The 27,899-nt window shown below is 39.5% G+C and overlaps 5 protein-coding genes across 35 annotated transcripts; all 5 read right to left on the reverse strand.

Moving 5' to 3' along the window:
• Positions 1-7,022: 7,022 nt before the first annotated feature.
• Positions 7,023-8,523, reverse strand: LOC113733492 (uncharacterized). Its single transcript, XM_027259863.2, has one exon. It carries the CDS (start codon positions 8,319-8,321, stop codon positions 7,194-7,196), a length of 1,128 nt encoding a protein of 375 aa, XP_027115664.1. The 5' UTR covers positions 8,322-8,523; the 3' UTR covers positions 7,023-7,193.
• Positions 8,524-12,287: 3,764 nt separating this feature from the next.
• On the reverse strand, positions 12,288-12,833 carry LOC113729692 (RING-H2 finger protein ATL70-like). The gene has a single exon (XM_027253944.2). The coding sequence runs from the start codon at positions 12,831-12,833 to the stop codon at positions 12,288-12,290; it is 546 nt and encodes a 181-aa protein (XP_027109745.1).
• Positions 12,834-14,311: 1,478 nt separating this feature from the next.
• LOC113729426 (RING-H2 finger protein ATL70-like) lies at positions 14,312-14,830 on the reverse strand. The gene has a single exon (XM_027253725.2). The coding sequence runs from the start codon at positions 14,828-14,830 to the stop codon at positions 14,312-14,314; it is 519 nt and encodes a 172-aa protein (XP_027109526.1).
• Positions 14,831-17,255: 2,425 nt separating this feature from the next.
• Positions 17,256-20,577, reverse strand: LOC113730633 (dnaJ protein homolog). 6 transcript variants are annotated; one of them, XM_027255458.2, is made up of 7 exons: positions 20,162-20,577; positions 19,863-20,031; positions 19,040-19,205; positions 18,807-18,948; positions 18,440-18,716; positions 18,148-18,346; positions 17,256-17,818 (listed from the first exon to the last, which is right to left on the reverse strand). In XM_027255458.2, the coding sequence occupies exons 2-7, from the start codon at positions 20,010-20,012 to the stop codon at positions 17,502-17,504; spliced, it is 1,251 nt and encodes a 416-aa protein (XP_027111259.1). In that variant the 5' UTR covers positions 20,013-20,031; positions 20,162-20,577; the 3' UTR covers positions 17,256-17,501. The 6 variants fall into 6 exon arrangements, with proteins under 6 accessions (XP_027111259.1, XP_071934746.1, XP_071934745.1 ...); XM_072078645.1 differs by having other exon boundaries at positions 19,863-20,025; positions 20,166-20,348; XM_072078644.1 differs by having other exon boundaries at positions 20,166-20,348.
• Positions 20,578-21,270: 693 nt separating this feature from the next.
• LOC113730630 (uncharacterized) lies at positions 21,271-26,966 on the reverse strand. 26 transcript variants are annotated; one of them, XM_072078620.1, is made up of 5 exons: positions 24,197-26,966; positions 23,828-24,060; positions 22,974-23,083; positions 21,831-22,883; positions 21,271-21,654 (listed from the first exon to the last, which is right to left on the reverse strand). In XM_072078620.1, exons 1-2 carry the CDS (start codon positions 26,655-26,657, stop codon positions 24,047-24,049), a joined length of 2,475 nt encoding a protein of 824 aa, XP_071934721.1. In that variant the 5' UTR covers positions 26,658-26,966; the 3' UTR covers positions 21,271-21,654; positions 21,831-22,883; positions 22,974-23,083; positions 23,828-24,046. The 26 variants fall into 26 exon arrangements, with proteins under 26 accessions (XP_071934721.1, XP_071934732.1, XP_071934742.1 ...); XM_072078631.1 differs by having other exon boundaries at positions 22,978-23,083; positions 23,531-24,060; XM_072078641.1 differs by having other exon boundaries at positions 21,831-22,023; positions 22,803-22,883; positions 22,978-24,060.
• Between the last annotated feature and the right edge of the window lie 933 nt (positions 26,967-27,899).

The raw sequence follows: 27,899 nt of genomic DNA on the forward strand, positions 1-27,899 counted from the left end.
CAAGAAACAGGATAGTAAGCTGCAGGAATTGATGGAATCGGTGGCGACCATGCAGAACGCAAGTGTCGGAGAGCTGCAGCAGAATCTTCATGTCGAAATGGATCAAAACAAGGCGAAGTTGGAGGCAATGGTGGGGAATCTGGACCAGAAATTCAATAAGATGGAGCAGAGGTTCAGTACGATGATGAGGTTGCTGATGAAGGAGAAAGGCATCTCTGACTTGGACGGAGGAGGAACTGAACCAATCTTGCCGACGCCTCCATTGCATCTAAGATTGACACCTCCAAACGAAGGGCCAAAGAGCCAACCTGAGTTAAGAGGTAGGCAGTTCATTCCTAATGTGTCTCGTATGGAGTTGCCAATGTTTAGTTCTGGGAACCCTAGGGAGTGGGTAAGGAAATGTCAAAAGTATTTCCTGAACTATCAGATAGTAGAATGTCAGAAAGTAGATGTAGCAGAAATATTTTTGGAAGGGAAGGCTGACAACTGGTTTCAAGGGGTAAAACTTGTGAAACCTGGACTGTCTTGGGGAGAATTTAGTGAGCTACTGTGCGAGAGGTTTTTTGGAAGCAACTCCCGTGACATAGTGGAGGAGTTTAATAAGTTACATCAGAAGGGCACTGTTGAAGATTATGAGGAGAGATTTGAGGAATTGAAGACGCTTATGCTAATGAAAAATCCTAGGTTAGATGAGTCGTACTTTGTTTCCAGTTTTATTAGTGGACTCAAAGACGAAATTAAACCTATGGTGAAGATGTTCAGACCACAGACATTAATGAAGGCTTTCGAAGTTGCAGAACTCCAAGAATGTTCCCTGGAAATCCAGACCAAACAAAGTAAGGCCGCAGGAAGGGGGGCAGTAGAACCAAGATTTGGAATGTATAAGAATTCCACACATGACCAGGTTCGCCAACACTCATACAAGTTACCAGCAATCATCCCTGCCGCTAGGAAAACTGATTCAATCCATCAAGACCTCAGTAAGATATCAGCTGAGGAAATGCAGTATAGGCGTAAGCATGGCCTGTGCTACAGGTGTGGGGAAAAATTTGGAGTAGGACACCAGTGCAAGAAAGGAAATCTGAACTGCTTGAATACTGAAGAGGAGGAGGAGGTTGAATTCGAGGATGCTGAGGGAGAGCAAGATGAATTCACTGGAAGGGTTGGAGAATTAGCAGAAGTGTCCCTAAATGCATTATCTGGAGCCATAAAAAGGAAGTCTATCCTGCTGATAGGCAACTTAGGGGGACTTCCAGTCAAGATCTTGGTAGACACAGGAAGCTCTGACAGCTTTATCCACCATAAAGTTGTCAATCTGCTGCATTTGCCATACCACTCAGTCAATCCTTTTACTGTGACCTTAGCAGATGGGACTGACATCACTAGTGGTGCCATTAGCCCCAATATAAGCTAGGTGATACAGGACTATCAATTCCAATTTGATCTGAAGATAATGGAGTTAGAGGGATGGGATATAATACTGGGGGTAGACTGGATGTGCCAATTCAGTCCCATTACATTTGATTTCCATTCCCTCAGTATTACACTCAGTGACAGAGGGAGTTTACTGCACTTGCAAGGTTTTGTGAATCAACCTGCAATGGGGCTAGTGAGGGGCAAGGACCTCAGGACATTCATACAGGAGAAGCAAACAAGCTGTGTAGCATTGGAGACAGAAGTAACAAGGGGGTCAGAAGATCAGCTTCCAGATCCCATAGGAAGAATCCTGCAACAGCATTCAGAGGTGTTCTCCACTCCAAAGGGCTTATCCCCAGAGAGGGAGCTGGATCACCAGATCAACCTCAAACCTGGTGCTGAGCCTTTTAAACTCAAGCCATACAGGTACCCCCACTCCCACAAAGCAGAAATCGAAAAGCAGGTTGCTGAGATGCTCACTAATGGAATTATTGAGCACAGCACTAGTCCTTTTGCTTCCCCAGTATTATTAGTTAAAAAGAAGGATAATTCTTGGAGGCTCTGTATAGACTATAGGAGACTGAATGAATTAACCGTAAAGGACAAAATTCCTATCCCAAATATAGATGAGCTGTTAGATGAGTTACATGGCACGAAATATATGTCTAAGCTAGACCTCAGAGCTGGCTACCATCAGCTAAGAGTTAAAGCAATTGACATCCCCAAAACAGCTTTCCAGACACACCATGGCCACTTTGAATTCTTGGTGATGCCTTTTGGGCTGACAAACGCTCCAGCCACATTTCAGGCATTGATGAACAGAATTTTCCAGCCATACCTGAGGAAGTTCGTTTTGGTTTTCTTCGATGACATTCTGGTGTACAGTTCAACTTTGGAGTCGCATGCACAGCACCTGCAAATTGTACTCAATGTACTAGCAGAAAATCAGTTATATTGCAAAAGGTCAAAGTGTTCTTTTGCTCAAACTTCAATTGAGTACCTGGGGCATATAATATCTGAAGCAGGAGTGAGCATGGACTCTACTAAGATAGAGTGCATCAAATCATGGCCTGTTCCCAAAACAGTAAAGGAATTAAGGGACTTTTTGGGATTAACTGGTTACTACAGAAGGTTCATAAAGGGGTACGGGGTGATCAGTAAACCACTCACACTCCTGCTTAAGAAAGAGGGATTCACATGGAACCACAATGCTCAGATGGCTTTTGAAGATTTAAAAAGGGCCATGACCACAGCCCCAGTGCTGCGTATGCCAAACTTTGAACTTCCTTTTGTGATCGAAACTGATGCCTGTGGGGTTGGCATTGGGGCAGTATTAATGCAACAGGGACATCCCTTGGCCTTCCTTAGCAAAGCTTTATCAGCTCAGAATTTGGGACTGTCGGTCTATGAGAATGAGCTTTTTGCATTAGTATTAGCTGTGAGCAAATGGAAGCATTACTTAGTTGGCCATCACTTTATCATCAAGACTGACCACCAAGCCCTTAAACATCTGTTAGAACAAAGACTTACTTATCCTCTGCAACACAAGTGGCTGACCAAACTACTTGGATTGGATTATGAAATACAATACAAGAGGGGCTCGGAAAATGGGGTAGCTGATGCCCTGTCCAGAAGGAGAATGGAGGGAACTAACATGGGCAGTGAACAAGCTGAGCATCAGGTAAGTGCCATTTCCACAGTCCAACCTGGGTGGATGCAGGAGTTGTTAGAAAGTTATACTGGAGACACAGAGGTGCAACAGAAGCTAGCTGAGTTACTACTGGATCCCCAGGCAGATCCAGATTACCAGGTGGAAGGAGGAATACTCAAGTTCAAAGGGAAACTGTATGTAGGCTCAGCTAATGACATCAGGGTCAAGTTGATCAGGCTCTTGCATGACTCAGCAATTGGGGGGCACTCAGGTCAAAGGGGATGTCTGCACAGAATACAGGCTTTGTTCCATTGGCCTGGGTTAAAAAGGGATGTTATCCAATATGTCAGATCCTGTGATGTTTGACAGAGGAACAAACACGAAAATGTCCCTTATCCTGGTCTACTGCAGCCTATTCCAGTGCCTCAACAAGCGTGGTCACACCTCACCATGGACTTTATTGAGCAACTGCCACCATCTCATGGATTTGACACCATACTGGTAGTGGTGGATCGATTCATCAAATTCAGTCACTTTATCAAGCTCACTCATCCTTATTCTGCACAGCAGGTGGCTCAGATTTTTCTTGATAATATGTACAGGCTACATGGCCTACCAGAAACAATCATATCTGACAGGGACAGGATCTTCCTTAGTAACTTCTAGCAGGAACTGTTCAGTTTACTGGGGGTGAATCTACACTATAGTTCAGCATATCATCCCCAGTCGGACGGACAAACTGAAAGGGTCAATCAGTGCTTGGAAAACTACCTCAGATGTATGTACAGTGACCACCCTTCCCACTGGAGTAGCTAGCTACCTACAGCTAAACTATGGTACAATTCTAACTTCCATACCAGCTTGCAGATAACACCCTTTGAGGCGTTGTATGGATATAAACCTAGTCACATACCCCTAGGACCTTTCCATGATAGTATCATACCTGCTGCCAGCAATATGGTCCAGTCAAGGCTTCAGGTCATAGCTCTCATCAAAGAGAACTTGGCCAAAGCTCAAAATCGCATGAAGGTTTTTGCTGATAAACATCGTTCAGAGAGAGTATTCCAGGAAGGGGATTGGGTATTTCTCAAGCTACAACCATATAGGCAGCAGTCAGTTGCTATTCGTAGAAACTTAAAACTAGCTGCTAAATATTTTGGACCCTTCCAGATTAGTGCAAAGGTGGGAACAGTAGCCTATAAACTCAACTTACCAGAGGGAGCCCGGATTCATCCAGTATTTCACGTTTCATTACTCAAGAAGAAGATAGGACTTGCACAGAGTGTGGATTCCAACCTGCCAGAATTGGATGCGACAGACCAATGCTTATTAAGGCCAGAGAAGGTTCTCCAGAGAAGGGCAGTAATGAGAGCTGCTCAACCAGTCGTCCAATATTTGGTAAAATGGAACAATTTACCAAAGTCGGAGTCATCCTGGGAGGATAGAAGCTTCATAGACAGTCAATTCCCAGACTTCCAAGCTTGAGGACAAGCTTTTGCTAAGAGGGTGGGACTGTCAGGACCAAATACACTATCACCTGGTCGTTTAGTGTAGCGATTCTTGTGTTTAGCCAATAAGTAGTAATACGGCACCGTTCTACTTAAAGAATGGCGGTGAATGTAATTAGCGCACATTTCTGTTGGGATAAAATTGCATAAATAGTCCCTCTGCATTTGTAATACGGTTATGATGAGTAAATGCACAGAATCTCTTTCTCTTTCCTTTCTATTAGCTTTTCTCTCTCTTTCTTCTTGTTCTCTCTGATCCCTTCTTGTTCTTCTTACCTTCATGCCCTCTGAACCCAATTCCAATTCCAGAAATTAGCTCACGACCCTGACAGATGACAATTGGGAGCACCCACCCCGCGAGGGTTGAGGGGTGAGGCAGGACGGGAGGGAATTTTTTTCCCCGTTAAGAAACGGGGCGGGGGACACCACCCGTTAGAATATATATATATTTATATGTATATTTAATATTTAATTTAATTAATTACAAACTTCTAATAATATTATTATTAGTTGTAAGTTTTATATAATGTATATTAGTATATGTAATATAATTGATATTATCAATTATACGAATAATTATACATGCCTACTAATAGAAATTATTAATTATTTATACTAAATTTACTAATGCATTTATACTAAATTCCTAATTATACTTAACACAATAACACATTTTTTCTTAAAAAAATACAATAATAATTTAGTGATTGTATTTATTTCAAAAGCAAATATTTGACTACTTTAGTTGTATTTGTTTCATCATGTTGGATTATATTCAAATAGTTTTTATTTGATTGTTTTTATAAATTTCAATCGCGAAATTACAATGGATAATGATTTGGTAATATATTGATATTTTAGTACTTAATTATTTACTAAAATTTGGCTCCAATAAAATTAAATGACAAATTTTTATTAGTCCCGCGAGAGCACTCACGGGAGAAGCGGGACGGGATGGGAGGAAGTATTGGGCAGCAGGGGAGGGGTCTCCCACCCCAAACCTGCTCCGCTGCCATTCCTAACTACTTGCTTGTTGGGAAAAAAAAACATACTACTTGCTTTGTTACACAACATAAAAAGGAAATTAAAAAAAGGACAAAAAGAAATATAAAATGAATAAAAAGAGCTGTCAATATTCTTCTCTACTTGGTCATAACAGGCTCTGGCCAAGTTTTTGAAGGCCTATCTTGGAGGCGTTTTTATTTGGGTCACCAGGATCGACGATGTATACTAGTAATTACAGGCCCAAAACTCCAGTAATAGCCCTTGAATTGCCGCTGTTCTTTTAATCCAAGTCATCTTCTAGGAATGTCTACAAATTGTTAGGATATTATATATCTCACCTTGTCAACACAAGTTGAGTCAGTTGATAAAAATGAATCACTTTCATACAAAACATCGTGTATATGAATTCCACTATCGTCCTCGATGTGAGGGCTGTGTTGGTGGATGATTTATACAAACCTCTATCCTGAAAATATGACTGAAATCGAATCCATTCAAACTTTTTATTACCAAAAAAAAAAAAAATCTATCTCATCTTGGTATTCTCCTCTTAACTATCCAAGAAATACATACAAAATGGTAAATCTGGCATGTCTAGCGGTACCTTTAGTCACCTTTTCTTTTCTATCTCAATTAACATGTGAACTCAAACTTTTCGAAAACTAGATATCAAATGGAAAGTCTGTAAAACCGTAAATAGAGAAAAATGATGGAAGAAAATGACTTGTCATGAGATGACCAGATCAGCAGCCCCCTGTCGTTTGTCCTGGCTGTGGTACCATGCCATTATGGCTGTGTCTTAAGTATCGCTTTGATTTATGGCTGAAAAACTTCGTATGCGTGTGCCACATTTATCCTCGATTGAACTGGAGCTGAAATCCCCTTTTTTTGAGTAAGGCTGACAAGCGAAGTTTGTCGTTTTTTTTATTTTTATTTTTATTTTTATCTTTTCTCGCACCTCTCCAGTAATTCAAGTATGCTAGTGTCATGCACCAAAATACTTTACCAATTATCCTTTTCCCCCCTTTTCATTTCAAATCGTTCAACTTAATTACCCTGCAAACAACCTTATGATCACTAGGCATTGGGTATATTAAAATCCTTTTGATGCCTGCAAAACGAGCAATTGCCCTTCATTGATTTGTCCCATCTTTTTCATGGCAAAAATGCTTTTCTTTAGATTAAAGAATGGGAACTTAAAGGTGAAGACGAGATGTATAACAACTCGGAGCACTCTATTTGCTTCGTACTTTACAAATACTTTTGAAGCTTGTTACCATGAAAAATTGATTGACAAAGAAAAAGTAAAAGCGCCATAAAATTCTCCCAGATCAAGCCTAAAACATTCTCTGTAAAGTTTCCGGAATAGTAGATTCACTAGATCCTCTTTGGCAGATGCAGTTTCCTTTCTAAGGATAGATGCATTTCTGAACTGAAAAACATTTAGCACCTCAAAGCAAGGATGGCACTTTATTTCTTCTCTTTGCATATAATGAAAGTGGATTCACTTCTGATCCCTTACAGTTTACATGAACCAGAGGACCCCCATCTTTTAACTTCCGACTTGCACTAAGAAGTCCAAAGCCAATCAAAGAATAAGACCATGCAATAATTCAACAACACATGGGGCATATGAGCAATCCGTTCTCATTACATTGTGGACAGTTGATGGACTCACCACCCCCATCTTCCGGTGTGATTTTCTGGCTTCCGTTGCAGTTGAAACACATGATAAACCTTACACCAGCACATCCTTCGCAGTGCCCGTTAGAGGAGTCAATAGGAATTCCTTCGAGCAATGGCCTAAGCCTTCCCTGTTCATGCAGTCCCAAAACCTCCTCTGCTCCACCAACGTACCTCCCCTTAATAAACAGCCTGGGAGGCACCACTTTTCCACCAAATATCTGCCATAACTCTTCCCTAAACTCTGAATGCATTGATATATCCCTCTCAAAGAACAAAATTCGGAAATTTTCCAACAAAAATCGAATACTGTGACAGTCTTCAAACGTCTTTCGAATCCCTCTAAGCCCTGTCGTGTACAGAATCACCGAATCAGAACCACCTGGTGGACACTTCTCTTCAAAATTTAATAAAGGATCAGCAGTTTCCTCAATTTTTCGAGCTTTTAGAGGCGGTTCTTCCTCGATACCTTGCCAAATTTTTTCCTCTATTTTAGCCCTTCTCTCTGCTTCTTGTGCTTTAACTTCCATGACTGCTTGCTCGAATGCTTCAAGAAGATTGGGATCAAAGAGGGTTCCAGAATCCAAATTCGGCCTCCTGAAATTAGACCCATTGATCTCAGCTAGGGGCGCAGCTTTTGTATCTTCACCCCTCAACTCTTTCCGCACCGAAGAGTCGTTCTTTTGCTTTAAAGGGCTCAAGCTCTCCAGGTTCTCCGTGTTAAAGAATGGATTTTTTGCGCTTGATTGAGGCCTAATGTTCTCTTTATCATTGATGTCGTCGTCATCAATCTCCATCTCGTGATCCTCAAGATCTTTCATTAGCTCCGAAACATCAATAATCTCAGGTTCTTGATCTCGAACAGTTCTCTGAATAATCTTCTTGGTCTCTTCTTGAAGCCGCACAGACTGATTCTGAGCTTTGATAGCTGAATTGGGAGGTGAATCAGGAACGTACCCATCTGCTGCACTGACCTGAAGGATCCTATCTGGCTTCGGGTAACCAATTGTTTTAATGGTCTTCAATTTCTTGAGCAGCTTTCCTTTCATTGACTTCATCTTTTCTCCCCTCTAAATTGTTGTTTGCAGAATCCTTTGTAGAATAAAGTGAATTGGATAAATTTTAAAGGTGGAAAAATGCGTCTGTAAAAAGGATGAGAGAAAGATTAGGAGCAGGAGTTATAACTGTAATTTGATTCTTTCAGGCGTTGCAGACTGGGAGAAGGAGAGAGATGAGAAAGGAAAGCTGTTTAACGGCTAAAATTTCTTCTGGCAATTTAAAATTTCAAAATGATTAGGTGGGAGAAGGTGTTGCCAACGATAGCTGGACCTGGTTCCATCTTCGATTGGGCTCCACTGAAAGTAGGTTTCTGCTACTAGGTACTAGGCCCATATACTTGTACCATGGGCTAGAGAGCCTTGTATGGGTACTATACTATGTGTGGGGTTTCCAGCGCTTACAGGTCTCTTCTGAGTTTGGTCCAAAACCTTCTAATGCTGCGGTAAATTTCTAAATGTATGGTACTGGTAGTCCCTTCGTGGGTTTCCTTTGAACGGATTAACTCCTAGGAATACCGATGATCAATTTCCGTGGCTCTATTCTGTCCCTGAAGGATGGTGATGCATCATCGATTTTCCAGCATATTAGAGATAAAGACGATGTTTTTCTATTATAGGCCCTGAAATTGGTGATGTTCGTACGTCATTGTTGGACCGAAACTATGCCAGTGGAAATTGGATTCTAAGAGAAGCTAATAAATTGGCTTCTTATGCAAAATCTAGCGATCTTCTATGGACTTTGTTAAACAAATCATGCTGGATAATTTCTAACACCCTCATTAATAAATCTTCTTTATTTATTAAAAAAAATTTCTGGGAACACGTCTTTGTCTCATTTTTCTTAAAACCTTTTTTGTAAGATTTACATAATTCAAGAAGGTTTTAGCTTACTGACAAACATCAAAATTCCAAGATTTAGAAGTTCTAGATTCACATCCTTCATTTTCCCTTCCCACTTCTTGAGTCTCACCTAATTCAGATATGCTTTACAATTTAAGCTGCAGCCTGCAGAGGAGATGAAATGTAATCCAAAAAGGAAAACATCAAAACAGGAAGCATTTTGTGAGTTAAGTAAAAATTGATGGAATTAAATATTGGCATGTGTTCTGGTTGTCTAGTACTATACTTGACTGATATACTTGGAAATCATAAATTTGCAGCAACCGAAAATATCAAGATTTAAACAGGAGAAAAGTGAAAGCAGCAGAAATCATTCATGGTTTATGGGAAAAATTAGAGTCAATTCATTATTGTCAATGTGATACATGTGGAGAACATTCTGATTCACTTGGCCTCCTTTCCCTTGCCGGAAGTCACCGTCATTCTCTTCTTTAAAGTTGAGAGTCAGTCATCATACTTTAATCATTCGTAACCTTTTCCTCTGACCTTTGCTTGTGCACGTACGTTAAGAAATGCCTGGAATTAATGAAAAGCTCTTTCATTACAGATTACAGGGAAATAATGAAAGAAAGAAAGACACCTCTCTTCCCCCCCCCCCCCCCCCCCCCAACCAAAAACGAATTTGAAAGAAAACCATGGGTATAGTAGGGCACTGGTGTCGGGGTTGTGACTAAAATTTGAGCTTATTAGAAATTTAGGTCTCCATATTAGAATATTTGTTATCGATTATACTTGTGCTTGCAAGGTTATGGGCTATCACTGCTGTTTCGGAGAAAACTATGGAGGGAACACAACACAGTAACCCAATCTCGTAATGAAGTTTTAGACTATTTGTTGTTAGATTATATACTAGGCATTATTGCGTACAACTTTCTACAGTTCAAGCAGGCAATTAATATGAATCGAACTTTTATGTTTATTCATGAAAATAGTTTTGAGTAAGAACTCTTTATGCTAATGAAAACAGGTCTGGCTAAAGAATAAAATAGCCCTCGTCTAACCATTCGCAGAGGGGAAATTCTTGCCCAACCATTTATGCTTAATTTGTCTCCACTTCTTTAGAGTTTGTTATGCAATCATCTGCATTAATTGGCCCATAACCCCATTTAACTCTGGTTCACTCTAATTTAAATCTGCACCTATTCATCGCAATGGCCGGTTAGACTAGCGATACATTTTCAGGTTACCCCATCCTCAACGTTTATGTCAATTTTGTTTAGAGGAGACAAAAGCCCTGCAAATTTTCATGTTGGATTTTATTCCGGCAAGGGTAAATGGGGACGGTCTTGATTAGCCGTTACATCCCTTGGCATTTACTATCCCGACTTTTCGTTTTCGTATTCTCCAAATCTGACGAACTACTTAACCGCTTCACTAGTTCTCTTGGCAAAGAACAAATAAAATTCTTATCCAAGATCGAAAAATGCCTACCCGCCTTTTAATTTCACCAGCATTCATCATTCTTCCTTCACTGTTGATTCAGTCTTTTGGCCTAGAATACATTGTGGGAGACTCCTTTTGGTCCATCCCCACAACCAATGACTTCTATACTAACTGGTCTTCTTCCCACTTTTTCCAGACAGGAGACACTCTCTGTAAATGCAATGACTTGTCACTTGTACAGATTGAGATTCGAGAATCAATCATTTCAATTTGAGGCTACGACACTTTAATCCTGGCACTGATACGCGGCTTTTTTTGTTTTTGTTTTTCTTTTTTCTGGGGTTATGCAGATTTTGACTTTGATTCTGGGCTTCATAATGTGATGGAAGTGTCAAGAAGAGAGTACGAGAGTTGCAGTGCAGACAATCCCTTTAAGGTTTTATGGGATGGCCCGGCAAGTGTTGCATTGATGGAGGAAGGTGTGTTTTATTTCGTATGCAGTATTGCAAATTATTGTGCATTAGGCCAAAAGCTTAGTGTTGCCGTCCATAGTGAGAAAAATTCCCCACATTCTGCGCCAACTTCATCTCAAAGACCGCCAAAGTCTTCCCAGCCTTCACCGGATGCATCTAAAATGCCACCACCTGCTATGACACCATATTCATCTCAGGCGCCTACAAGTATGACGGATTTGTCTGTCTCATTAGTCACGGTGAAAAGTGCTGGCGATCAATGTTGCAATGATGCAGTCTGTTTGGGCTGGCTTTCTTTGTTTGGCTTACTTTTTCATTTTATCTGAGGATAGCTTTTACGGACGTTGGACAAGCCAAAAAATTATGAATTGGAGATTTTGGACTGTGTGTATACTTTGGAAGGGCAGAAACACTTTTAGTAAATACATCAGGCAAGTTCATCTGGTTGGTGTGACCTTATTGGTGGCCCATAATTTGCAATTATTCAGGGAAGCAGTTTCTTGTTTCCGTTACTTAATTAGGTGGCAATTGCTTCTTGTCCTCTCTGCTTATTTCTTCATAAAAGGAAACTTTGGCCATTGTTAATTAGGTTTTCTTTTTCATCTTTTTAATTGCATCAATCTACACTCTCAGAAATTCTGATGTTCAAATTAGTACAAGTTCTTTGCTGCTACTGCCTGCACCAAAGATTCAAACTTCGGTACAACTTGTACCTTAAGCACAGCAATGTAAGTTGGATTAGTGAAACGTATAGACCTAAATGATCTGATGCAAATTTCAAGTATCTATCACTGTGAGGTCTGTCTCATGCACTTAACCCTTAAACAGTGCAAAAACAGTATTTAGTATAGCATGCAAGGAGAAACGAAAGGACCAAAAAAGACGAAGGAATGATAAAAATCTTGATTGCCATTGAAACTTAGATATTCAATTTTTCTTGAATATATATCACTTAACCATAAATTCTAAACACAAACCTGATAATCTTAACCATAAATTCTAAACACAAACCTGATAATCCTATGCATCTTTCTATCTCTATCTATCTATCTATCTTGTAGATAAGGGAACCATATATCTTACATATTCAATTTTTCTTGAATATATATCACTTAACCATAAATTCTAAACACAAACCTGATAATCTTAACCATAAATTCTAAACACAAACCTGATAATCCTATGCCTCTTTCTATCTCTATCTACCCATCTATCTTGTAGATAAGGGAACCATATTCTCCACAGCGAGAGGATGTTCCAGGGGAGATGGCATTGGTGAATTTCGACAGACTGGACAAGTGGGGTTAAGCTTTAACCAAGGATCAACGCACTTGAGGTGGAAAAAATGCCCACATTCAGGTAACAGTCTGAGCATATCCGTATCTTTGTAGTCCTGCAAGCAAATTGAGCAGCCTGAAGCTGTGCCGGCACCTTCAGGATTCTTAGCTTGAGAATAGAGGAGTTTTGGATATGAAAGTATGGTGGCTTCATCTAAGCCTTGTGGGATGCTCGCTGAATCATCATTGACAGAGAAAGAGGCTGCAGTAGTATTCATGGAGTTTCTGCGAAGGAAGGGGTGGTTTCTGTTGTTAGTATTGGAACGGAAGCGAGTGTAGATGTAATAACAATATGTGATGATTATGAGAGCTAGAAGGATCCCAAAAGAAATTCCAATGCTATAGCCATAGGGTCCAACGGTTTCTGGACCTTGATTATCACTGGGTTCATCTTTGGTTGCCTCTGATGTGCTATTCATTTTACAAGAATGGAGAGATTTTTTTCAGGAGTTGTACGTGAGATTGTGAGGATGAAGAAGAGAGAAAAAAGGGAGAATGGCTTCGTTGGGATTCTCGTATTTAATAGTAAAAAAAAAGGATGATGATTTCGTATGGCGCATTTCACAAGAAATTGATTTAGAGAATTGATATAGAGTTTGACTTGTAGAAACGATTTAAATCAGCATTTGTTGTCCAGAAACAGCTAAGGAGTACTGCATAATTTTCTTAAAAAAAAAAAAAAAAAACAGGGTTCATCAGCGTATAATCGGGGCGGGTGTGTTCTTCATCTGCCTTTTTTTTTTTCCCTGGATGGTGGACAGAACAGAAGATAGCTTCGGGCTAGTTGCTTCCAGCTTAGTCAGTATTTGCAGAAGTCAAACCGCCGTTTTCTGAACAAGGATACTCAATACATATTCCATTTCATATATTTGCTGACAGAAATATCGAATTCTTTGTCGACATTTTCCTAAAATGTCGGATTCATTACAATTTATATGATGATTTTGTAATAAGTCTCGATATTCAATTTTGAGAAAAGTCTCCCATCCTGTGGCTGCCAACCATATGATATGGCAGTTTTTAAAACGATATACTTTTGGAGACTGCCCTTAACCAGAGTTTTTTCAGACAATGCACGTCTTCTTCTGCTGGTCGGATTTTTCATGCGCCAACAGCCAAATGGCCTGTGGATCCTTGCTTATTCAGCCAATTCCCAATAACCAAGAGTCGAAACAACGCTGCAAGGTGAATAACCAAGAGTCCAACGACAGATTAACCTTGTACCTTTTTTTTTTTTTTTTTTTTTTGTTGCTTGCCTAATATAATATGTATCTCACCACATCTATGTCATGCCCAAGAATTAGGGGTCCCTGATCCCAGAGTGGTTACAACTTACCATCATTATTTAGAACTCAATTATGCCACTAACCAACAAGTCATGAGAAGGACGTTTTATCATTAACTCTCATGCGTTTTCATCAAGTCGTTTCTTGCAAATTAGGCCTGCTGTCGAATTTCCTATTCCAAATGTTAGGCTTCGCTAAATGATTGCTACAGCCCTCCTTTAGCTTGTACTGCCAAACGCATTCTTTGAGATCGCAAAAACATTCTTTGAAACTGTTTACGCCATTCGACAGTTGCCGGCAAAAAAAGCAAGTGCCGGGTAGCCAACAGCAGCATGGTGTTATGTGATTCTTTAAAACACAATTAAGCAACTATTGAATTTATGTAACGGGGAAAAAAAAAACATTGTTCTTTGCCCCATGTTCACTGAGATTACTATACTCAATTTATTTCTTGTAGTAATCGTACACAATTACGCCGCAGAATCTGAGCTGAGACTTGTGAGCAAACCCAAAATTGGGTCCTAAAGGAGTATTTCCCTTAATTCTGTCGTATGTACAGAAGAAAGAAGGGAAGGAGATGTCAAAAGAATAGTAATTAAAAAAAAAAATTTTCAATTTTGATGCATAGACATGGGAACAACCTCTGCAAGAGGAGTTGGCAGCGGCGAGCTGCGACAGATTGGGCAAGTGGGATGAAGCATTAACCAAGGATCAATACACTTGAGGTGGAAGATGTGGCCGCAGTCGGGCAACAGCCTGAGCATGTCAGTTTCTTTATAATCAGACAAACAGATTGAGCAGGCTGAAGCAGCGGGATCATCTCCTTTGTGAGGCTTAGCCTGAGAATATAACAATTTTGGGTAATTCACAAGGGTCGCCTTATCCAGGCCGCCTAGCTGCTGCGCGGTGATTGAATCATCATCATGGGTTCGGTAGAAGGAGAAGTTGGCGGTGCTGGAATAAGAAGACAGCCGGTTGCATTTGTAGGAGATGTAGGATATGATCACTAATACAACAAGGAGTAGAAGTGAAAATCCGATGCTGTAGGCTACATCATCAATAGCACCCTTACTGAAATTGATGCTATTTGAACGACGACTACTAGAGTTGTCCACTGTGGTGCTATTCATTTTCTTCTCTGAAACCTAAGCCTGCCTTTCGAGATGAAAAAGTAACGTTTACTAAAATATATACATATATAAGAAAAAAAGGGTAGATGATGGAAAGGATTAATCAGGCAGACTTGTTTGGTAAAGGAGGGAAATTAAGATTCTTGGAAGAGGAGAAATTAAGGATAGAGGTGAAGGTGTTTGTGTTTGTGAAAGAAAAAGAAGACGATCACCGTCACTGGATGTATTTTGCACAAGCTTGTAGCTTGACTAGTAATGTATCTTTTGATTGGATGGAGATGAAGGGTCAATATTTTGCGTGTTTAAATGGCAAGTGCGCTTGTATATATTCCATCAGATCTAATCTGCAATGTTCCCGACTGTTCAAAGTCAATGAACTGAAAGGGACTCCTTTTCTCATGCATTCTAATGGAATTTGGTGCTTAGGTTGTATAGTATTTCTAAAAACAAACCTTGGTATTTCTAATTGCAATCACAAATTTTACATTATCTGGATACATACAATTAGGCATTTGACTCACTCTTCTGGCGATTAACCAAATTTACTACTAGTTACTTTTCTGGCCCATATTAATGCAATGGAAGTCCACATCTAGATTCTAAAACGCAATATGCAAAAAATAGCACTTTGCTTCTATTATTTGCACATATTGCTCGATCACAACCAAGTCAAGAGAGAATTAAGAAGCAAAACAATTGTAGACTAAACCGGTGACATCCTGCCAAACGACTTCTCTTCCAAGCCAAGCAGGCGACGAGGCAACTAGACAGCTTTAAACCATTAAAAGGAAAGACCTCATTCATTCTTGTCAGGCTTCTAAAGTAAACTATCATATCTAGCCCTTGCTACTGCAACAAATATAGAATATGACTTGTGAAGCAGAATTAACAAGTGAATAGTGGGTATTCATTACCATATATAGTTACTTATATTTTAGCGTTTATTAGTTGCATTTCTTGTAAGCAAACAATAGAATAATGAGTCCTGGTTCTTGATTGATGGCATGTACCCCCTTTGTGTGTGTGTGTGTGTTATCTTGGCGTGAATAAATTTAAGGCAGCATACAGATAGCCCCTTCCCCCACATGCATGAATGTGATCTCTCATTTTGAGTCACAATTCTCCTCCTATGAATGTATCCGTGTCTATAGAATTAGCAGTACAGTACTCCATTCCCTAAACTTGGTTGACCCCAGCAATGCACATGTACTATAGTGTGTGAATAACAGCCGATGAGTTGGATTGGCATTGGCTTCGTCAACGTTTGCACATGCACTATATAAGCTGCATTCGTCATAGGCAACAACAACTACTACTACTAAATTTCATACTAATCTGTACAATTAATATAAACTGGGGAAGGGGAAAGCACTTTGAACAAGGGCTAGATTCCAACTGATTCAAACAATTCATTCAGCCACTTTCATCCAACCAACTAGCTTAACCCCAAATTTTGATTGATTACGCAATATACGATTATGTTCCGACGTCGTCTGTATCACTGAAGAAAAAAGCATGCATGCATGTGGAACACGTGTGTGTTTTCAATCAGCTCAAACCAAAAATACTAAAAAATCGCCACGTCCCAATACTACGCTTATGACTTAAATTTCTGTGGAAAGGAAAAGCCACCTACCTAAAGCCGAGATTTCCGTGAGAGCTCATAATAGACTCGCGAAGCTGCTTTGCATTAGCAGAAGGTTTAGTGGATGGCATTGCCAGTTGAACATCAGAACGTGACATGTAGTTGGGCTTCTAAAGGACAAAGGATCAAGATTTGTCATGCAAACAACACAACACCGGGGGAAGGTCGCAGTCCAGGGACAGAGAGATTCAGAAGGTGCTCCTCAGCCAGAAAGATTAACCACCATGACTATGCTTTTCAATTTTGATTTTTCATTTAAACCACCATAAAAAAGAGGAAAGAGTATAGGCGAGCAAATAAACAACGATAAATCGCGGCCCAAAAAAAAGAAAAAAACGCCCATGTTGTCACAAGGATGGATGACCCTGAGACTAGAAAGTGAAGCCACTGGACCGCAAGTTCGGCAGCACATCAGACGCGATTTCACAGCCCCCATGCCTGCAGTGTACCTTCAGAATATAAACATGGCTGTGAGTGAGGTTAATTGCACCTGAATTTGTGGGGCCCAAACCTCAAACTGCTACCTTTATTCACCACACCCAATGCCTCGCTGCAACCGTTCTTGTTCATCGGATTTAAAGCAGAGTACCGTTCATACTCCTACAACAACAACAAGGAAAGAACAAAACTAATGGAGTAAAGCCACAGCAGCAACAGAATAAATTTGGATCTTCCCCTGGTTTAACAAGGACCTACCTGGCTTTACTACCACACAATGCACGATGTTAAATATCCACATTCCTAACACCCGCTGCTGCGATAGAATAAAACAAAAGCATGTAAACCGCATATCAAACTCGCGTTTTGAATCACAATGGTCCACTGTGAACATTGGATACAGTATCAGTTTGCAAAGAAATGCAAAAGTTACAAATAGTTAACTAGCAAATCTAATTCTAATTAAATTGAGGACAAACATTGTACAAAATGTCATTGCCTCAACAAACCTATTAAAGCTTTAATAAAATACTGATTCCTCGCTCATCTCCTGGATTTGGCTCCTTTTTCTACCACTTTCCTCCCAACTCACTGCTGGGCACACTGCACTCTCTGAGCACCACCATGCATATCTTCATCTTCCTCGTATGCTTCTTGCGCTTGTTGTTTCCTACGCATCTCATCCTCAATGTTCACGTCATGTAGTGTGGTCTCCTCACACTCATCCAACTCCATGTCAGTAATTTGTTTTGTGGTCTTTGGTGGCAACACAGCCTCCAGAGACTTGCACTGCTCAGGGTCCAGATAGTCCGGGAATTCCACATTAAACTGAATATACAATTTACCTCTCATAAATGGCCTCTGGTACACCACCATCCCCTCATCATTTATTGCCTTGAATTGATCTATAGTAACACCAAAACAAGGATGGGTTAATGGGCTAAAGCATCTAGTATATATGTGGATTTCTTCCATTCATACAATTAAAGGATTACTTGTCACCATCAGCATCTTAACGAATCCACTTATTACCAAGAGTTCAACAAACAAGGAGAGTAGCATCAGCATGAGCATTTACCAATGAAACAATCAAAAAGGTGAAAAGCTGACATACATCAAGAACTTCGAATGTTCAGTGACTATTTAGTAAAAAGGAAGTACGGATGAATTAAGGAGTTGTTTCTTCAGACAATTGGTTCAGACTAAAATGGTCAGTAAACTATTCGGGACCTACCAGGCTTGACCACTTCTCCGGGCTGGGATTTAATAAGAAGTTGCCTGCCATCCAGGTGAGTCAAAATAAATTGGAAGCCGCAAAGAGCCTCAGTCAGGGAGAGAGTGTGCACATAGAACAGGTCATCATGCTTGCGCTTGAATTTTGGATGCTCTTTCTGTTGCAGGACAAAGACAATATCCCCAGTAACTGTGTCCGGCTGCAAAGTAAAATCCAGTTAAATCTACACAAGCAGATAGTCATTCAGTATTGATATAGACAATAAAGCAAAAAATTGTCAGAAAGAGCATACTGCTTCATCAGCTTCACCAGGGAATGTAATTTTTTGCCCATTTTGCATACCCTTCTCTACGATAACTTCCAAAACCTTCTTTTCCTGCACAACCTTCTCACCCTTGCACTGTGGGCAGCGATCCTTGTCGTTAATAGTTTCACCAGTACCTTTACACTCATTACAAGGATGCTGCATCTGCTGTATCATCGACGGACCAAGCTGTCTAATAGAAACTTTCATCCCAGACCCCTGACAGCCCGAACATTTCATTGAAGCACCTGATTTAGAACCTTTGCTGAAACTCAGTAAATTACACCATATCAGAATAACTGGGTAAACCATCATTAAGCAGCAAAATACAATGGTGACCAGTTGTATTACTCACCCCTTGCACTTTGGGCACAACACGTTTCGTGAGAGGGACAACTTCTTAGAGGTTCCATTGTACAGGTCCTCCAAAGAAACTTTAAGAGGATGAATGACATCCTCTCCCCTTCTTTGCCTTCTGCCTCTGCTGCTTCCACCTCCTGCATATGAGAAAATTCAAGAGATTGTCATCATGCATCACAAGTGCCAGTCAATTTGGATGTCCAATGTCATCCCCAATCAGCCACTTACCACCAAAAGGGCTACCACCAAAGAATGACTGGAAGATGTCAAATGGATCATGGACACCACCTCCACCACCCATTCCTTCCTTCAATGCGTCCTCACCATACTGATCATAGATCTCACGCTTCTCTGGGTCACTAAGTACCTCGTAGGCTTGAGCTAGCTCTTTAAACTGAAACCACAAAATACTTCTTGTTAAAGCTACCATCACCCAATGCTGTGAGAAGTGACCACCTATAGCAGAAAATTATTGATATACTGTTTCACATTCGGGCACAAAAAATTCGTACTTTGACACACCTATTAGAAACCAAAATGACGTGAATTTAACCTTTTCAAGAAGAAATACTTAAGCAGCTTATGCACTTCCAGAGATGGTTTGCAGAAACGAACGAAATGGTAATAAGTAACATGGAAATGAAATACAATAATTTAGTGAAAGGCAAGCAATTAGTAAGTGAACAATATTTGATGTATTGTTACTGAAACAACAGCATATTCAGAGTCATCCAGAATCATTATAGAGCAAACCAAAATAATAAAGGAGCAAAAAAGTATGCTCTAAACCATAAAACCAGTAAGGAAATCGTGTTCAATTACTATGTCCAGACTTTGAATAGGCAAAGTTACGACCTTTCTGTTAATGACCAAAAAATTAAAGAGTTCCTAAAGCCAATATATGTTCACATGTACCAGCAAAACTGAGGCATAAATGAAAAAAGGGCCCATTTAGAAATAACAAATAACCCCACCCTCCCACCCACTCCACCCAAGAACAGCATAAAGAATGAAAAGAAAATGGGAAAAATACCAGGCAACAAGATTATACCTTTTCTGGATCTCCTCCCTTATCAGGGTGATTCTTGATGGCAGCTTTACGATAAGCCTTCTTGAGATCATCTTGGGAGGCGTTCTTGGAAACCCCCAATACCTCATAGTACTTTGTGTTATCGCTCCTTTTCGGCGCCCTCCCAAACATCTTGTTCTTCGATCTACTCCTTCAATCACGAACAATTTCACAAAATTAGATAGAAATCAAGAAAGATTCCCCGAATTTTACCGATCTATTGGTCGATTAACACACCAATCGTGAAAATGTCCAAGACAGAGGAGAAGAAAAGAGCGTACGGACGGAAACCCTAGAGGGATTGACGGTCGAGTGTTGACTTGGGAGCTGGCGGACGGAGTAAAATTAGCGGCCTAGCGAGCCACGACGATCGAGAGCGAGGGAGAGAGAGAGCCGAGAGGGTTCGTTGAAGGTGAGATTTGTGGCTTTATTTTGAGGCGAAGAATTTGGACGGTCCAGATTTGCTGTCTGCTGGCTAACTCTCAAGCGTCTAGAATCTTCTATTACGACCTTCTGATATGAACTTTGAAATCTATAGTACCTATAGAATATAATGTTATCCCTTTTTTTTAGTTTTAAAGTGTAAAAATAAATGAAAATATAATTGGTCATGGACAAGCTCCACACTAGTAAAAATGAAGAAGTCTCAGGTATTCCTCCATTTACGAGAGGTGTGATCTTGAGCCCGTTTGTTTGGAAAGTGTTTACTTTTGATGTAGTTACAAATAATAACGTGAAAAGAAATATCTACTATTTTGATTTTGAACCCTTTTGAAAAGTGTATTTCGTAGGTATTTATGTAAAACTTTTATATAACATATTGTAGAATTTATAAAAACACTTTCGTGAAGGAATTGAGAAACTTTTTTATTTTTTTCATTTTTTCCTTTCTTTTTCTTTCCTGTCCTCTTCTTCCTCCTTGCCACTGCCATTACTCCAATTAAGGGAGCAAGGTGAGGGAGAAGAGAGAAAAGGAGGAGGAGGGGGAGAGGAGAAAGAGAGAGAGGATGAAGTGCAAAAAAAAACAGAGAAGCAACCGGCAGCCAGCACCTACAATGGTGGTGGTGGTGGTGGCGGCGGCAATGAGGTAGGGGAGTAAGAAGAAGAAACAAAAGAAGAGTTCTGAATATTTTGAGATGTTTATTTTAAAAATTTTGGAGAGTTATTTGAAATTTTGTGTAATTAAAATTGTTAAAAAACTCGTAGAAAAAAAAAACTCACCAAAAACTGAGGTCCCAAACAGGTTTCGTTTTCGACTGGCAATCGACAACCTTTACGCATTTGTTTCAAGAAGCTCACGGGGAGTCCAAATACAGAGATACTTTTTCCATCCACACCTTGAACTCCAATGTCCTATACCGGGAGAGTTGGGGGAAGTTCGACAGAGAGCTATAGAAGATCGGAAACTCTTTTATTTGATGCCTTGAAAGTACAATCCCCATACATTAACAAACAGAATCAACAACACGAGAATCCTGTTATCTTTCTCAAACTCATTTTCGTATTGCAAGGTACAATGGACTTCTATACTAACTTGTGAGGGAAGTTGATGCAGTATGTGCAAGGTTTTGAGCTTCTACCGATGTCAGCCATCGCTATGCACAAATAACAACATAACTAGGACGGAGGACTAGCAGATTGCTGAAGGATATCCAAGCTTCAGCTTGGCCAAATGATAGCCGAAGTCTTTAAAATACTACTTTAATCCTCCAGCAGAAGCACAAAACATTTGCATCCGCCAGCCAGAAATATCAGAAACATGATGCTCCAATATCTGAGCAACAGTATGAAGATTCCGGGTTAGGATTGATCAGGGCACTTACAATCCTCGCGTCATGAAATTATGCAGCGAAAGCCTTTAAATTCAGAATATCAGGCTGATGATACAGATTAGGAAGAAAAAAGGTCAAACGTTTTGTGACAGCATTATTTTGAGTCAGATTAATTTACCTGCGGTCATACACAGAAACCAGGTAAGAGCTTTGCAAGTCTCTTGATTAACCTTGTGGATGCATTTGTTTTTACAAGCTTCTGATTGGCATGATCTTATGTATATTCTGGGTCATTCATCAGTATTTCACATCTAAGATGCAATGAACCAATGTATTAGGCTCCTAGCCTATTATCAAATGCCAATAAGAATCTGCGGGGCAACACAAGGACGTTAGTCAGATTATAGGGAGCATAAACCTTTTTCACTAAATGAACTGTTCAGACTAATATACCCTGATCGGCAAAAGGTTACAGAAAATCACAAAAGATAAGAAGGAAAAAACAAAAAGACCTCCACAACCATATACACCATCTATTTTTTTTTTTTAAAAAAAAAAAAGGAAGCTTTACATTTTTCACTACAATGTATGAAAAGAGCCGTGACTGTCTCTCCCTTAGACTCTTGGGTTTACAATTGACTTGACTTGGCATTTCTCCTTTTAGATTCTAAAAGAACACACAAAATCACTTGGCATAAGGCAATGTTGTTATCGATGTAATATAACTAATTTTCAACAACAAACCTGAAAGGCATACCTTCTCTTGCACCTTCCAACTTCTATTGCAGTTTGATCTTTTTCAGATAAGAAAAAAAACCTTCATGGATAAATTAGGGATGGTTATAACATTTCGAAGTTATGCTTCTCTCTATTGACTCCATCATTAAAAGAAATTTCTCTCCAGAAAGGCCATAATTGCAGGCTACCTAATTTCCTGCAGTAGGAAATATTAACTTCATCAATTCGGTCAGCTATGTCTGACAGGGCAGGGCTTTCATCTAATCCGCTACAAAGTTGTTCCCCTTACAACTTGTCAATATTAAGCAACAAGAATACTCATAAATGGCATCATGAATTGAATAGCTAATATTCATGTTTAGGTTCAAACATAATCAATAACAAAGCACAAGAAGGCAATGAATGTTCTCACCCTGAAAAAATGATTTCAAACTGATGAATTTCTTACTTCACGTTTCTCATCAGCGTGTCATGATTGACAAAAGCAATTCAACTGCACAAGAACCCTGGTTTGGTTATATTTGGCATTCATGCCATTATTCTAAACGAGCTGAAACATAACTGTCAATAGCAGAAAATTTACCTACTTTGAAAGATGGAATCTACATAGAATAGCTGCATGGGACACTCATCAGCATTCTTATCAATTTACCAAGGATTGCTGATCAACATAAACCACTGTGATCTAATAACCTGCTAAAAGAAGGACAAGGATAGTGACACACGAGACTGGGAGGCAAATGTTGTTGTATTGCTGGCTAGGCAGAAGTTGAAACTCAGATTTTCATATATTTTGCTTCACAGGTAATCTAATGTATAACTGAAAAAAAAAAAAAGATAACTGAAATAGAACCTAACCGGTCAGTTTGATATAATTAAGCTCCCCCAAAGATCAGAAAGGCCCAATATTATCCAAAATTTAATGGAAAAGTAGTTAATCAATTGCGCTGTAGCATCAATTTGCAAATTCCTTAGCCAAACTATTTCCTCCTTTGACATATTTGACATTACTAACCAAATTATATTTACTACCACATTAGCATGCAGGGAATACGCTATTGCAGAAGACGGTTAGGAAATGCTCTTATCAGCCTTATGTTTAATGACCATAATGTAGAACATTCAGCAATTGAACTTAACCTGTTTAAGTACTCAAATGGTGGAAAACATCATGCAGGAAGGGACAACAACGAGAGCTCTGAAGGAAGAAAGATAACAAACCAACAAATAAATTAATAAACACACACAGACAAGCTGTAAAACAAATAATACTTTCCCATACCAAAAGAATTTCCAACTGTGAGCATAATTGTCAACCATGAAACACATTCAAATGCAAGTTATATATAGAAGTATGGGACTAGACAAGAATCCTCAGTTTATATCTTAAGATAGTTAAGGGAGCATAAACTCTGAATTAAAATAGAAGCAACTAACCTAATTTGCTTTTGACCTGCTCACTGAATCTCAAGAATGTAAGCAATCTGAACTCCTTGATCTCCTGGTTTTACATTCTAATGTTCCTGGGCAAAGTGTGATCTAAACTTCGTGGTGCTTGTTCCTCTTGCCAAATCAACTGTATCAGGCACTGTAAGACTTGAGAAGGCCTCAAAGACAGTGCTATTCCCATTTCCCACAAATATGTTATCTGCTCCTTCAATCTCCCATATCTGCAGCAACCTCAAGCTAAATTTCTCTGGCTACTTGGCCATAACCAAATACGGAAAAAAAAAAAAGCTAGAACATTCGTTAAAATAACTGGTAACTGCTATCAGCAACACAATTAACCAACTTCAAACAACATACCAGTAAAGTCAGCAGATTTCTTATGCCGGAACTGTACTTTCTTGGCCTTTAAGATACCATGGTATAATGTTGACATGGTGTGGCTATCTGGTTCTATTCCCTTTAATGACATCTCATTGACTAGACTTACAGCCCTATCCACATCTCTCCTCTTACAATACCCACATAGCAGGGCACTATAAGTTACAGTATCAGGTTCTAGACCAATATCAATCATTTCATTAAAAAGGTCAATAGCATCTTGAAGATTGTTCGATTTACAATGACTGTCAATTAAAGCAGTATAACAGATGGCATCAGCTTTCAAATTCATCTCCTTCATTTCAACCAATAAAGGAGAAATGTCTTTCTTTTGGCCTTCCTTTCCAAATCTTTTTTCCCTTCTAAAATTAATCTTTGAATATCCATCCAGCAAAACAGTGTAAGTGATGATATCAGGAGTTATACCTCTCTCCTTCATATCATTAAAAAGATCACAAGCCTCATTTAAGCAATTCACCCTACAATAACCATTCAACATTATTGTGTAGGTAATAACATCTGGAGGTAACCCCTTGGCAACCATATTATCAAACACCCACCGTGCCTTCTTCATATCTCCAGAACCACAGAGAGCAGCAATAACTTTAGTACACATTTTCTCACAAGGGCCTTCAACAGAAGACAGCACTAAATCAAATAACTTTATAGCTTTGTTATATTCGCCTTCTGTGCAAAGGCAACTGAGAAGTTTTAGACAAGAACTTCTTTTTACCACAGCTCTATGCTTTGCAAGCCTAAGGAATAGTTTAAAGGCCGCTTCTGTGTGATTTGATTCACAATAGCCATCAATCAAAGCAGCATAATTTTCTAAACACTTATCTTCCAAACTAGTAAAAAACTTTTCAGCTTCCTTTACCTTCCCGCCAATACATAAGCCTTCGATGATCATGTTGTATGTTGTGGTGTTTGGTGCCACACCTTGCTCTTTCATGTATTTTACAAGGTCCAATGCCTCTTTAACACATCCGTTTCTAGAAAACCCACCGGCAAGAACATTATAGGTAACAATATCAGGCATCAGACCATTCTGCTCCATCTCCTCAAGTAAGTCTAATGCACAGGAAACTCTTCCTGCAAGACAGCACCCATTAATCAAGGTGGTGTAGTTCACAACATCTGGAACCATTTTCTTACACCTCATCTCATCTAGCAATCTCACAGCTTCTTCCACTTTTCCAAGTTTGCATAAAGCATCAATTGCAACATTATATGCAATCTCATCAAGGTAAATTCCTAGATCGTTAAAGCTCTTGAACTGATCGACTGCCTCACCAAACATGCCTATCTGACACAGGCATTGAAGAATTGAGCTGACAATTACACAATTAGTTCTGATATTTTTAGCTGCCATTTCGTTATGGAAAGCCAGAGCCTTAATTATATTTCCAACCTCGCAATAGCCTCGAATCAAGGCACCATAACAAAATTGATCAGGCATTAGTCCATGCTCCTCCATCTTAAGCAATACCTCCTCTGCTTCTTTTAGTTTATTTTCATTAACAAAACCACGCAGCACAGCCGTATAAGCATATGCATCCATAGGCACACTTTCTCTACTCCAGGCTATCAACACTTGATAACCCAAATCTGATCGTCCATGTGAGCAAAGCCCTTCCAGATATGTGGAATAAGTAAAATTATTTGGGGTCACACCAGCTTCCTCCATCTTCTCAAACACATCAACAGCTTCCTCCAGAGTACCCTTCCTACAGAATGCCTTAATCACAATACCGTAAGTGTAAACATTTGGACTCAAACCTAACCTCGTCAACTGCTTATACATAGCCACTGCCATATCCACCTTTCCACACTCAACCAACCGGTTCAACAGATAATTACACGCCAACAAAGACACCCCAAAACCACGCCTTGTCGTCTGGAACAAAGTATCAATAGCCTCATCAAACATACCCACACTAACAAACGCCTTAACCATGGCTTCAAGAGCCCGAGCCAACAAATTCGACCCCTCAACATTTAGTCCTTCCACCAACGCTTCAAACAAATCCGAAATATCAAAACCCAAATGCTCTTTTCTCGACTTAATCACCTCCAACAGTACAGAATCTAACTTCATATCCATACCCCAATAACATAATATCCTAATAATAGCAACATGGGTCCCAACATCATGCTTAAAACCTCGCTCCTTCAATTGCCTAAATATTTGCAATGCAGAAATGGGTTCTTTTTTCAAATTATTGAGGATTTCAATGACCCCACATGAATTTAGCTCCCAAACAGGATCATCGATTTTAGTGCCACTTTTATCAGGGATTGAAATTGATTCATCAGCACTTGAGTCCGAGTAACATGGGGTCAACTGAGCTAGCGCTGAAACTGCCCGAGACCGTATAAATTGACTGTTTCCGAAGAGTTTTCTTTGGGAAACTGACCTGAATGTAGAAGCACACCACATGGAATTGGCAGTTAATAAGCCACATAGAGGAACAAAACTGGAAATTTCTGTGCTCCCATAAGCTTCTATCTGCGATGGAAAAGGAACTGAAGCGTTTCTGGAGAGTTGGGATTAAAGTTTAAGCTGTGGCAGGCAGGCATGGAAGTGTCTTAAACCCTACAAGAGAGCCAGACTTCAGAGCTTTGAATTTTTGTAAAGCCCTTTCATGGGCTATGTTCCGGATAACCCGGTTACAATGGATCCTATGCTCGGGCGACTCCCTTGTTTTTTTCTTCCTTTTTTTTTTCCCCTTTAACCCGTCATTTCCTCGCAATAATTGCTACTTTGCTGGTCGCTATATTTTTTTCCCCCGTCAACATTCTTCGTGCGTGTGAGTGGGGCGTGCGGGGATGTGCGTTTTGAAAAAAGGGAGCTACCGTAAAATAAATTATATAAATATTCAAAAAAAAATACACCTTTCAAGCAGATTCACAAATATCAGTATCAAGCTCCAATTTTTATGTTAGTTACCTAAAAAATTTGAATTTATGAATAAACACAAGAAATAACTAGCACTTAAGTATAATCTACATCGTAAATAATAAGTTTTAGGTTCAAGTTCTCTCCCTTAAAAGAAAAAAAAGAAATTTTTTAAAAGAAAAATAAATACTTAACTAGTTATCCTTTGTCAACAGCCGTTGGTGTGTTATCCATTGCAAACTGCGCTTGGAACTTGTAGCTCCACGAGGCCCACCAATTCTTTTGTGTTTGAGCTGTTGAAACCACGACGGACTGAGGCCCATAATTGCTATACTCTTCACTCATTAGATAGTCTCTTCACTTTCACCAAGAGACTATCTAATGAGTGAAGAGTATAGCAAAACACATAAATTATTGTCGCATGGTCCTACGGCTGTGTATAGAGCTCGCATGGGTGACTGGGACTTGGAAACCTGCAGCTTCCACGAAGGGCCGGGAGTTTTTTTGTCAAAATAACACTAGTACTGTTGCTAAAAAATATATTTGTTTGGATAGTGTATTATTTGAAATATTATTTGGAATAATTACTGTAACACTTTTTTGTGATGTGATGTATGTGAGATAAAAAGGTGGTTGGAAATATAAAAATGTGGATTGGAAAATGTGTCTATGATGCAAGCGAAATATTATTTGGGATAATTGGGGTATCCAAACAAAATTTTCAAATTTTATTTTCATAATGATGTTATTGTTGCCATCTAGTTATTTTGATTGTCATGTAGG

Source organism: Coffea arabica, chromosome 2e (genome assembly GCF_036785885.1).
Source record: "Coffea arabica cultivar ET-39 chromosome 2e, Coffea Arabica ET-39 HiFi, whole genome shotgun sequence".
Classification (NCBI taxonomy): Eukaryota; Viridiplantae; Streptophyta; class Magnoliopsida; order Gentianales; family Rubiaceae; genus Coffea; species Coffea arabica.

Excerpts from the sequence above, each read along its gene's own strand:
- LOC113733492 (XM_027259863.2), bottom strand. The coding sequence starts at position 8,321 with ATGAAGTCAATGAAAGGAAAGCTGCTCAAGAAATTGAAGACCATTAAA.
- LOC113729692 (XM_027253944.2), bottom strand. The coding sequence starts at position 12,833 with ATGAATAGCACATCAGAGGCAACCAAAGATGAACCCAGTGATAATCAA.
- LOC113730633 (XM_027255458.2), bottom strand. The coding sequence starts at position 20,012 with ATGTTTGGGAGGGCGCCGAAAAGGAGCGATAACACAAAGTACTATGAG. Across the intron at positions 18,949-19,039 it reads TGGTGGTAGCCCTTTTGGTG|GAGGTGGAAGCAGCAGAGGC; the intron begins GTAAGTGGCTGA and ends TCTCATATGCAG. Across the intron at positions 18,717-18,806 it reads TTGTGCCCAAAGTGCAAGGG|CAAAGGTTCTAAATCAGGTG; the intron begins GTGAGTAATACA and ends ACTGAGTTTCAG.
- LOC113729426 (XM_027253725.2), bottom strand. The coding sequence starts at position 14,830 with ATGAATAGCACCACAGTGGACAACTCTAGTAGTCGTCGTTCAAATAGC.
- LOC113730630 (XM_072078620.1), bottom strand. The coding sequence starts at position 26,657 with ATGTGGTGTGCTTCTACATTCAGGTCAGTTTCCCAAAGAAAACTCTTC.